The sequence below is a fragment of the Lichenostomus cassidix genome, chromosome 21 (genome assembly GCF_008360975.1).
Source record: "Lichenostomus cassidix isolate B80296 chromosome 21, HeHo_3.0, whole genome shotgun sequence".
NCBI classification, from domain to species: domain Eukaryota; kingdom Metazoa; phylum Chordata; class Aves; order Passeriformes; family Meliphagidae; genus Lichenostomus; species Lichenostomus cassidix.
In genome coordinates this window covers 6,001,493-6,013,278 of record NC_139501.1, presented here as the reverse complement: position 1 = coordinate 6,013,278, position 11,786 = coordinate 6,001,493, and the positions used below count along the sequence as shown (strand labels likewise).

Here is an 11,786-nt window from a genome sequence, read left to right as displayed (position 1 = left end):
GGCACGGATTTGGGATGCCACGGCTGAGTATCCAGGGACAGGGTAGCCGCGAGGAGGTTTCGGGGTCACCTCGTTCCCAGCTGGGCTGGAAAACGCTCAGCTCGATGCTCGAAAGCAGGGATCGGAGCCAGGGATGACACCGCTGGGATTCCTGCCGCCCAAAACGGAGCTGGATAACCTCTCCCCAGCTGGAATTTCCTCGAAAATAACAATAATTGCTGGAAAAGCCCAGGTGTCCTGGCCGAGGCTCCGAAACCTCGCTCCGAGGAAAAGAGAGATTCCGGAGATTGCTCACCCCGAGCGGGGCAGAGCAGCTCCTGGGCAGGGGGTTTTACCTCCCGCACCCCTTCCCGCGATTTTCCAATCCCGACTCTCCGATCCCGGGCTGATTCCTGCCGGGATTCTCTTCCATGGAAAATCTCAGCCCCCTCCGAGCGCCGGCGGCGCCTCTCTGCCCTCGGGGAGCTGCGGATTAGGGCAGGAAATGAGGCACAAGCAGAGGTAAGAGGTTTCCTGAGCGCTCGGCCAAGCTGCCGCTGTTAACCCAGGCTTCCCGAGCCCGGAAAATCCCTCCCTCCGCACACGCGGAAGCCGCGGCGAGTTTTGCCCGTTCTTGGCGGTTTTCGAGGCAAAAGCGCCCAGGAGTTTGGAATTTCCGCGCGCTGCGGGGGGTGTGGCCGGGATGGGCCGGGAGGGTGTTAATTAAACGTTAATTAAAGTCCAATTAATGATTAACAGGCGGCTCTTGGCCCCTCAGCAGGGCTGGGATGAGGACAGTGCTGGAGATGAAGGCCAGCAAACCTCGGTGGGAGCAGCGGGGATGGATTTGGGGTTCTCTGGATTGGTTTTATCCGTGCTGGAACACCGAGCTGGAGAGGAGCTGCGAGCACCTTCCCACCCCTTCTGCCTCTCCCCCCGCTCCGAAAATCCCTTTTTTCCCGAGTTTCGGAGCATCCGGACCCTCTCCTGGTGCTCAGAGCTCAGCACAACCCAGCGTGGGCTGCTTGGAATCCAATCCCATGGGACAAAACCTCTGCTCATCCCATTCCCATCTCCAGAGCTCTCCCAGCTCCATCCCTTTGCTCCCTTGCTGGTTTTTCACCCCAAACCCGCAGGATTCGCCCCAAAGCCCTGGCTCCGTGTCCGTGCCGAGCTCGGTGGTTTGGGATCATCCCCATCCCGCCGGGAATCCCAGCCAGAATCCCGGAACGCCGCCAGCCGCGGGGAAAGGAGGCCCCACGGCCCTGGCGCTGCCCCCGGGGGCTGCGGAGCCTCGGGCAGCCCTGCCGGGGTGGGAACTGCGGGATTTGGGGCTTTTTCCCGGGATTTGGGCTTTTTCTTCTCCCGGGATTGGGTGTTTTTCCAAGGGATTTGGGTGTTTTTCCCCTAGGATTTGGGAGTCTTTTTTCCCCGGCATTTGGGTGCTTTTTCCTCCGGAATTTGGGCTCTTTTCCCCCAGGATTTGGGCTCTTTTCCCTCGGGATTTGGGCGCTTTTCCCCCGGGATTTGGGAGCCTTTTTTTCCCCGGAACTTGGGCTCTTTTTCCCCGGGATTTGGTCTCTTTTTCCCGCTCCATCCCGGGATAAAACCCCCACGGGGCTGCAGCATCCTCTGCTGGGACGGGAATCCGGATCCAGCACCGAGCCTGGATCAGGAGTGGGGATGCAATCCCGGGATCCCAAATTCCGGGGCTTATGTGATTTTTATTTTTTCCCCCAAAAGCTGACGAAATGACAGAAAAATTCCCTGAGCTGCTCCTTCCATCCCTCCCTCCCCCCCGGCAGCTCAGACCCCGCGCTGGATCCTCCTCCCTCCTCGCTTTTCCATGGATTTCAAACTCATCCCAAAGAAAAGACACAAAAAAAAACCCCAAAAAAGACACCGAGAACCACAAAGTTGCCTGTCTCCGGCTCTAGGCTCTCCCTGATTTTGGGTTATTCCCGGTTTTTCCCCTCGCAGGCGGCGCGGGAGGAGGAAGGGGTTGGCCCAGGTGTGGCTTTAGGACCCAGCGGATCCCCCGTGCTGGAGGTAGGAGGTTTTTTGGTTTTTTTGTTTTTTTGGCTTTTTTTTTTTTCTTTTTTACTCCCATTTCAAGAGTTTTGGGGAAGCAGAGAGAGGAGACCGAGGCGAGGGCAGAGCCGCACCAACTGGTAAGGAGCAGGCGAGGGAAACCCCCAAATTCCCAGGAATTCCCAGGAATTCCGGGGATCCCCCCAGCAGCAAACAGGGCTGAAACCCCATTTTGGGGGCTTTACGAAATCACCTCAAAACCTCCATCGGCTGGGAGCTTGGAAAAGTTGTTTTCCCGTTTTTAACCCCATAAAGCCAAACTGCCCTGGATTTTTGGGGTGCTGAAGGAAGGGGGGGAGGGGCACTTCTCGGAGGCCTGACAGTTGTTGGAGGAGATTTTTAATCACTTCCAAAAAGTCTAAAAATACCCCAAAGCCTGAAGGAAACCGTTGGGATTTCTTTTTAGCTGGTTTTTTTTTTCTTTTTTTCTTTTTTTTTTCTTTTCCATCCTGGAAAGAGATTGTAGAAAAGGGATCCTTTATTCCGATTTATTTTGGGGGACGGGTCCCTGAGGGAAAGGTGATGTGTGAAAACGGGGATGGGGGCGCCGAGTTTTTTTACAACCTCTGGTCGGGGGCCAAAGAAAAATAATTGGAATCCTTTTATATTCCCTTTGTTCTCTCACTCTCTGGCAACGGGAGAACTTAAAAAAAAAAAAAAAAGAAGAAAAGAAAAAAGAGAAAAAAAAGAGAAAAAAAAGAAAAGAAAGGAAAATGGGGAAAAAAAGCTGGGGGAGGGGGGATAGGCTGGGGGAAGGTGGGGTTTAGCAGAATGAAAGGGACTGTGGTGCTCTTTCTGCGGGCTGATTGTTCCCAGATGTGCAGTTGCAAAAACATCTGGCGCGGTCGGAGCCGCCGGACCCCTGCGCGGAGGGAGAGCAGCGTGGGGAGGGGAGCGCCGGGGCCTCCCGCGGGAACGGCGGGGACGGGGAGGCGGAGGGGGCTTCGTCCCCTCGGGCTGGGGTGGAGTGGGACATGGTGGGGACATCGCGGGGCCGTGGGCGTCGCTCCGGGGTCTCGCCGGGAGCAGCCGCTAGCGGCGCCGCCGGGGCAGACGTGACCCGAGTGTCCCCAACGGCGGCCAAAGCCGCGAGCTCCGGCCAAGAGTTGGGGGAAACTCGGGGAATGGAGCTCGGGAGAAGCTGAGCAGGCTGGGAAAGGGATGGAGGGATGGCAGTGCGGAGCTGTGTGATTGGGAGGGGGGGGATGGCTCTGGAGGAGGTGTCCGTGTGTCCCTCTGTCTGTCCCTCCATCCATGGATCCATGGAATCATCCCTCCATCTATTCTTCCATCCATCATCTATCCATCCATCCTTCCCTCCATCCCTCCGTCCATCCATCCCTCCCTCCATGCATCCTTCCATCCATCCCTCCATCCATCATCCATCCATCCATCTCTCCATCCATCCCTCCATCTCTCCATCCCTCCATCCCTCCATCTCTCCATCCCTCCATCCATCCATCCCTCAGCCTTTCCCCAGGCTCTCCCGCTGGCACACAGGCACTGAATCCAGCTGATTTGGATCCGCAGGATTCCAGCTCTGGCCTCCCAGGGGATCCTGGATTCTGGCGAACCAGCAGAGCTCAGGATGTCCCCCCAGCCCCTCTGGTCCCCCCGGGTCCCCTGGCCAGGATCCAGCCACTGTCCCACATCCCAGCTCTGCCAGCAGCCCTAAGGCTCGGCAAAGCCCAGGGAGGAGCTGATCCTCCTCATCCCCTGCAATCCCTTTTATTCCGGGACACTTTTATCCCGGGATATATTCATGTCTGCGGTTTCTGGGGCCGTGGGGAGCAGACAGGACCTGTCCCACCGAGGGACACCCAGCTGGGCTGGGCTCTGTGATCCCAGCTCAGGCTCCATGGATTTCCCGAAGCTGGGAACGGGCTGCGAGTCAACATCTCCAGTGGCTGCTGGGATGGGAATTCCCAGTCTGGAATGGGGAGGGTGAGGTTCCCAAAGGGTGAGCTGTGGTGGGAAGGGGCTTTGTTTTGTTTGGGTGGTGCTGCAGGGTGTGGTGGAGAGGACACTGTGACCAGAGGGATTTTTTGGGAAAGAACAAGGGAATTGGTGCAGGATGTGTCCATGGAAAGTGCTGGAAAAAACCTGGTGATCAGAAGGAATTTTTGGGAGAGAACGATGGAACTGGTGCAGGATGTGTCCCTGGAAGGCGCTGGGATGGTGATGGAGAGAATGTGGTCACCAGTAGGATTTTTTGGGAGAGAGCAATGGAATTGGTGCAGGATGTGTCCCTGGAAGGCGCTGGAGAGGACACTGTGACCAGAAGGATTTTTGGGAGAGAACGATGGAATTGGTGTAGGATGTGGTCCGTGGAAGGTGCTGGAGAGGATGTGGTGACCAGAAGGAATTTTTTGGGAAAGAATGATGAAATTGGTGCAGGATGTGTCCCTGGAAGGTGCTGTGACGGTGATGGAGAGAATGTGGTGACCAGAAGGAATTTTTGGGAGAGAGCAATGGAATTGGTGCAGGATGTGTCCCTGGAAGGCACCTTTGGTGGCCAGAAAATGCAGCTTTGGGGATGGAGAGGAATGTGATCCCTGGTGGGTGCAGGATGTGATTCAGGGATGTGATCCCTGAAGATTCCACACTCCGGAGCAGGATGTGATCCCTGGAAGGTGCAGGATGTGATCCCTGGAATGCGCAGGATGTAATCCTTGGAAGATCCACACTCTGGAGATGGAGCAGGATGTGATCCCTGAAGATCCCACACTCTGGAGATGGAGCAGGATGTGATCCCTGAAGATCCCACACTCTGGCTCTCGTGCCGCCGATCCCACTGATCCCTTCCCGAGTGTTCCGGGACTGAATGGAGCCGCATTCCCGGCGGGATCCGGGCTGGGAATCCTTCCCGGCCGCTCCCCACTCCGCAGGAATGAGATTCCAAAGGGTTCCTCTCCGCCGTGCCTCAGTTTCCCCGCGCCGGCAGCAGAGCCAGGAGAGCCCGGAGAGGATGGAGCGCCGGGAATTCCAGCGGGATTCATCCTCAAAGCCCTTCCCTTGGATTTCTGAGGAGTTTGGGGGGAGAAATTCTCTTTTCCTCCCCATTTTCACCCTTGAACCGGCTGGGATGAGGGCAGCATTCCCGCCGGGAAAAGCAGACCTGGAAAAGGCCGGGAAGCTTTCCTGGCCCACGGCTGCCAAGCCCCGCTGGATTCGGCTTAAAATCCCCGTTTTTCTCCTCAAATCCCCACATTCCTTTGGATTTAGGGGGTGCCTGAGGAAACACAGCATCTCCCCAGAACAATTCCCTTCCCAAGGAATTGGAAAACCCCGGAGAGGAACCCCAAAGCTCCACTCCGGGGGGTCCGGCCCTGTCCACCGTCATCCCGGCAGTGATCCCGGAATTCCCAGTGTTTCTCCTCCCTCATCCCGGAATTCCCAGCTTTTCTGCTCCCTTATCCCGGGAGTGAAATTCCTGGCATTTTTCCTCCCCGCGGGTTATTCCATGGCTTGGTCCTTGCGAATCCCCAGGGAAGCGGCGGGAAGCCTTTTTTGGGGAAGTTCCTTGCTTTCTGAGGATTCGCGGGGAGGATTCCTTTGGATCCAACCCCCGGGGTGGGAATTTGGGGATTGTCCTCTCCTGCCCTCCCCGATCCCTCAGAATTCCCTCTTTTCCCACTCCAGACTCCTCCGGCTGCATCCCAGCCGCTCCCTGCCCGCAATTCCACCAGGATGAGAGCGCCAGGGCTCCTCGTGCTCTGCCTGCCAGGTCAGTGTCCCCAAGCCCAGGTGACACCCCCGAAAACCCCCCAAATCCTCCAAATCCTCATTTCCCAACTCCGTTTTTACCTTTTAAACTCATTTTTAGACCCCAAGATGCATCTGCAGTGGCCAAACTCTCATTTTTAGGGTGTAAACCCCACTTTTAGAGCTAAAACCCTATTTTTTTTAATGTCCCCAACCCTCATGTTTACATCTCAAAACTTCATTTCTAGGTCCCAAACCCTCATTTTTCTGTCCCAAAACTTCAGGTTTAGGTCCCAAAACTTGGATTTTTTGGAGCCCCAAGCTCTGATTCTGTGGTTGAAAGCCTCATTTTTTTACAGTCCAAACCTTCATTTTAAGTCCCAAATGCATTTTTTGAGGTCTCAAAGCTCATTTTAAGTGCCCAAATCCTCCTTTTTAAGGCCCAAAATCTGGTTTTGGAGGTCCAAAGCCTCGGATTTAGAGGCCAAAGTTTTTTTACAAACCCAAATGTTTGGGGGTTTGGCTCAAAGCATCATTTTTAGCTTCCAGAGTCTCATTTTGGGGACCAAAGCCTCCAGAACTCCATTTTTAGGGGACAAAGTGTTAATTTTTGGTACCAAATCATCACTTGAGGGATGAACAGGAGGTGACCACAACCCCCAGTGATTTTTTTCACTCATTCCCTGTTATTCCCCAAAATTCACCCAAAATCTCACTCCAGGCTCATCTTTGGGCCGGGAATAGCTCTGCACTGAGTCCCTCCTGCTCTGGTGGCACAAAACTGGGACAAAATCCAGGAAAATGATGTTTATCCCCCTGGGAGGCTGGCAGGGGTGGGATGGGAATGCGGAGGGAGGGGATGGAGCTTGGAGCCAGGAAATTTCGGGTGAAACCAGCTCTGCACAAAGGCTGGAGAAACACAGAAAACATTCCAGGGTGAGGCTGGGGGAGAGGGAAAGATAAATCCCGTCCAATTCCATTCCTGACCCATCCAATCCCATCCCCATCCAATCCCATTCCCAACCAATCTCATTCCCATCCAATCCCATTCCCAACCAATCTCATTCCCATCCAATCCCATTCCCATCCAATCCCATTCCTATCCAATCCCATTCCCATCCAATCCCATTCCTAAGCCATCCAATCCCATCCTTATCCAATCCCATTCCCCACCCATCCATTCCAAACCCAGCCAGTCCCATTCCCAGCCCAAGGATGGATCTGTGTCCTGGGCATAGGGGTTCTCTGATCCCCCATTCCCAAGGATTCTGATCCCTTCAGCTCTTCCAGGCTGGGTTTGAAGCCCATTTCCCCCTGGAGCCAGCTGGGATCAGATTTGAGGGGTCAGAGGGTGCTGGAGCCTTTTCCAGGGATTTGGGATCCCCTGGGATCACCTCCAGCAGCACCTGGATGATGCAGGGACCTCGGGCTGGTGCTGATCCACCATTGCTGAGCATCCCAATGCCTAAACATCCCAATCCCCAAGCATCCCGAGCACCCCAAACCCTGAGCACTCCAATCCTTGATCACCCCAATCCCTGAACATCCCAATCCCTGAGAATCCTCATCCCTGAACATCCCAGTCCCTGAGTGCCCCAATTCTTGAGCATCCCAATCCCTGAGCATCCCAATCCCTGAACATCCCTGAGCATCCCAATCCCTGAACATCGCAATCCCAATCCCTGAACATCTCAGTGCCTGAGAATCCTGATCCCTGTACGTCCCAATCCCTGAGTGCCCCAGTCCCTGAGCACCCCAATCCCTGAGAATCCCAGTCCCCAAGCACCCCAACCCCTTTCCGGCTCTCCCGGGCACACCAGGCTGGGACTGGGGCTGCCGGGAGCAGGAGCCCTGATTTCCAGGATGGGATTTCCATGTCCAATCCCGGGATAGGGTTTCCATGTCGATTCCCGGGATGGGGTTTCCATGTCCATTCCTGGGATGGGGTTTCCATGTGCAATCCCAGCAATGGGGTTTCCATGTCCAATCCCAGCAATGGGGTTTCCATGTGCAATCCCAGCAATGGGGTTTCCATGTCCAATCCCAGCAATGGGGTTTCCATGTGCAATCCCAGCAATGGGGTTTCCATGTCCAATCCCAGCAATGGGGTTTCCGTGTCCAATCCCGGGATGGGGTTTCCATGTGGAATCCCAGCCATGGGGTTTCCATGTGCAATCCCAGCCATGGGGTTTCGCTGTCCCCGCTGACACTGTTCCCTGTCCGCAGTGCTGCTGGTGCAGGCGCAGTACAGCCGCTTCGAGGGCATCACCTATCCCGAGCCAGTCCAGTACTCCCAGTACGACCAGCAGTCAGGTGAGCCAAAGTGACTCCCCGGAACTGGGGAGCCTTTCCTGCTTCATTCCCTGTTTCCTTCCCTGGAATTCTGCTTTCCCTGGACAAACAGCTGCAGAATTCTGATCCCTCCTTGTGCTCCAGTCTTCTCCTGCTGCCCCTGGAATTCCCAACCTTCCCATCTGCTGCTCCCTCTCCCTTTGCCGCAAATTCTTTTTTAAACCTTTCTCCAATTATTTATTAAACCTTTATTTAATTCTTTATTGAACCTTTATCCAATTATTAAACCTTTATCCAATCAATAAACGTTTATCCAATTCTTTATTAAACCTGTATCTAATTATTTACTAAACCTTTATTGATTTCTTTATTAAACCTTTTTCTAATTCTTTAATAAACTTTTATCCAATTCTTTATTAGACCTCTATCCAATAATGTATTAAACTTTCATCTAATTCTTTATTAGACATTTATCCAATAATTTATTAAACCTTTATCCAATTCTTTATTAACCCTTCACTCACCTCACACCCCACCCAGTGGGAAGTGGCTCAGGCTCATCCCTGCAGTTTCCCCACCTCTCCCACCCCACACACAATTCCAGGGCTCTCATTTCCGACCCCATCCAATCCCATTCCCAGCCCATCCAATCCCATTCCCATCCAATCCCATTCCCAGCCCATCCCATGACCCCGATGGGGTGAGTTTCCTCCCTAACCCCACCCTGTGTTCTGTTTGATCCCCAGAAATTCAGGATTACTACGACTACCATGGTGAGTGTTTCCCGGGGGGATGGGAAGGGGGGATTTGGGGATTTTGGGATGTCCCTGCACGGGGTCTCTCCTTGCAGATGTCACCCCCCGCGCCCCCGAGGAGCAGTTCCGCTTCCAATCCCAGCAGCAATCCCAGCAGGAAACCGTGCCGGCCCCGACCCCAGGTGGGTGACAGCCCCCAAAAATGGGTGACAGCCCCCCCAGGCCTCCCAGTGCCAGGATTTGGGGTCTCCATCCCTTCCCTGCACCCCCAGCTCTTGGGTGCCAGGGATGCTCCAACCCCAAAATCCAGGGAAAGGGCAGGGTGCTGCTTCTGCCCATTCCCAAAATTCCCTCTTCTCTACCATCTCGAAATCCTCTCTCCCCATCCTGGAATTCCCTCTGTCCCTATCCCGAAATTCGCTCTCTTCCCCCCATCCTGAAATTCCCTCCCGTCTCTCCCATCCCGAAATTCCTTCCACTCTCCCCATCCCGTATTCCCTGTCGTCTACTCATCCCAAAATTCCCTTCCCTCTCCCCTCAGCCGCGCTTCCCGAGACGGAGCCCACGGAGCCAGGACCGCTGGGTGAGTGCCGATCCCATTCCATCATCCCATTCCACAATCCCATCCCATGATCCCATTCCATGATCCCTCTCACCCCTCTGGAGCCGCCGGGGAAGGCTGTGCTGGCCCCCGGGGAGCCGGGAATTCCCTGGAATTCTCCGGAATTCCCTGGAATTCTGCCGCCCGCAGACTGCCGGGAGGAGCAGTACCCCTGCACTCGGCTCTACTCGGTGCACAAACCCTGCAAGCAGTGCCTGAACGAGATCTGCTTCTACAGGTGCGTGTGGGGCTGGGGACATCCCTGATCCTGCGGGGAACATCCCTGATCCTGCGGGGAACATCCCTGATCCTGCCGGGATTGAGGGAACATCCCTGATCCTGCGGGGAACTTCCCTGATCCTGCGGGGAACATCCCTGATCCTGCCAGGATTTTGGGAATATCCCTGATTCTGCCGGGATTGCGGGAATATCCCTGATTCCAACCAGGATTGAGGGAATATCCCTGATTCTGCCGGGATTGTGGGAATGTCCCTGATCTCGTCTGAGATTGCAGGAATATCCCTGATTCCAACCGGGATTTTGGGAATATCCCTCATCCTGCCGGGACTGCAGGAATAATCACTGATCCCACCTGGGATTTTGGGAATATCCCTGATTCTGACTGGGATTTCAGAAATATCCCTGATCCTGCCGGGGATTGAGGGGATATCCCTGATTCTGACTGGGATTTCAGGAATAATCACTGATCCCAACCGGGATTTTGGGAATATCCCTGATCCTGCCGGGATTGCCGGGATAATCTCTGATCCAGCTGGGATTTTGGGAATATCCCTGATTTCGACTGGAATTTTGGGAATATCCCTGATCCCACCCGGGATTTCGGGAATCCACTCCACATTACATCCCAGCTCTTCCTGTCCCCAAAATTCCAGCCTCCGCCGGGTTTACGTCATCAACAAGGAGATCTGTGTCCGCACCGTGTGCGCGCACGAGGAGCTGCTGAGAGGTGAGGAAAAACCGGGATAGGCCCCAAAAACCGGGATCGGCCCCTAAAATCGAGATCGGCCCCAAAAACTGGGATCGTCCCCAAAAACTGGGATCAGCCCCAAAAACCGGGATCGGCCCCTAAAATCAGGATTGGCCCCAAAACCAGGATCGTCCTCAAAAAACGGGATTGTCCCCAAAAACCGGGATCATCCAGAAAAGCCAGGATCATGCCCAAAAACCGGGATTGTCCCCAAAAACTGGGATCGTCCTCAAAAAACCGGGACAGTCCCCATCCACACCACCCCTTTTCCCACGGTTCTGGGGAGGGAAAATCCCGCTGGATCATCCGAGCTGCTCCAGCCGCCATCCTATTATACACGGATGAAAATATATATATTTATATCCATATAAAAACCCCGCTAGTTCCTAAAAAGTCCTCCAAAAACACAAATCCAGGGAGTTTTGTGTTAGAAAATGGGAAAATCAGGACGTGGTGAGCGGCAGGACGTTGGAAGGCGGGAGGGGAATAAATCACTTGGGTCTACTGGGGCTAAAAAAAAGGGAATATCACCCAAAACCGAAGCGGGATCGCGTTTTGGGATCGGGGCTGAGCCACACTCACGCAGTAGCATCCCAACGGGGGATCCCAAATGGTTCTCCCGGGGTTTTCCAGGAGGTAATTCCTTGCTTCCCACAGCCGACCTGTGCCGGGACAAGTTCTCCAAGTGTGGGGTGATGGCCACGAGTGGCCTCTGCCCCAGCGTGGGAGCTTCCTGCGCCCGCAGCTGCGGCGGCTGCTGAGCTCACCCCGGGACCAGGTGACATCCATCCCGGGACCAGGTGACATCCATCCCGCCATCCCCACCCTTCCCGGCTCCTCCTCCCCGCCGCGCCGCCGAAGCTCCCGTGCATGAGAGAAAATCCCACCGAAATCCCATGGGTTCTTGTTGTTGTTGTTTGTTGTTTGTTTTGTGCACAGAAGGATTAAAGAAGGGGGGGTTTATTGTTTTTTTATGGCTGCCTGGATTCTGTCGCCGAGAGGGAACCCTGCGTCCTGCATTTTCCCTCTATAGGATGGATTTCCCCTCTATAAGGTGCATTTCCCCCTATAGGGTGCATTTCCACTCTATAGGGTGTATTTCCCCTCTATAGGATGGATTTCCCCCTACAGGATGCATTTCCCCTCTATAGGGTGAATTTTCCCTCCCCAGGATGTATTGCCCTTCTATAAGGACCATTTTCCCCCATAGGATGCATTTCCACCCTATAGGATGTATTTCCCCTCTACAGGGTGGATTTTCCCCCCTTATAGGGTGGATTTTACCTCCACAGGATGTATTTCCCCTCTGTAGGGTGGATTTCCGCTTTATAAGGTACAATTCCCCTCTATAGGATGGATTTCCACTCTATAGGAT

General features: G+C 54.4%; 1 protein-coding gene across 3 annotated transcripts; it reads left to right on the top strand.

Moving 5' to 3' along the window:
* Window positions 1-113: 113 nt before the first annotated feature.
* MFAP2 (microfibril associated protein 2) lies at window positions 114-11,379 on the top strand. 3 transcript variants are annotated; one of them, XM_085080368.1, is made up of 10 exons: window positions 114-501; window positions 1,960-2,028; window positions 5,713-5,797; window positions 8,002-8,088; window positions 8,814-8,840; window positions 8,918-9,004; window positions 9,364-9,405; window positions 9,574-9,661; window positions 10,317-10,390; window positions 11,069-11,379. In XM_085080368.1, exons 3-10 carry the CDS (start codon window positions 5,761-5,763, stop codon window positions 11,170-11,172), a joined length of 546 nt encoding a protein of 181 aa, XP_084936494.1. In that variant the 5' UTR covers window positions 114-501; window positions 1,960-2,028; window positions 5,713-5,760; the 3' UTR covers window positions 11,173-11,379. The 3 variants fall into 3 exon arrangements, with proteins under 3 accessions (XP_084936494.1, XP_084936497.1, XP_084936496.1); XM_085080371.1 differs by lacking the exon at window positions 114-501 and having other exon boundaries at window positions 1,524-2,028; XM_085080370.1 differs by lacking the exons at window positions 114-501; window positions 1,960-2,028 and adding an exon at window positions 2,047-2,150.
* The last annotated feature ends 407 nt before the right edge of the window (window positions 11,380-11,786 follow it).

Excerpts from the sequence above, each read along its gene's own strand:
- MFAP2 (XM_085080368.1), top strand. The coding sequence starts at position 5,761 with ATGAGAGCGCCAGGGCTCCTCGTGCTCTGCCTGCCAG. Across the intron at positions 8,089-8,813 it reads CCAGTACGACCAGCAGTCAG|AAATTCAGGATTACTACGAC; the intron begins GTGAGCCAAAGT and ends TTTGATCCCCAG. Across the intron at positions 10,391-11,068 it reads GCACGAGGAGCTGCTGAGAG|CCGACCTGTGCCGGGACAAG; the intron begins GTGAGGAAAAAC and ends TGCTTCCCACAG.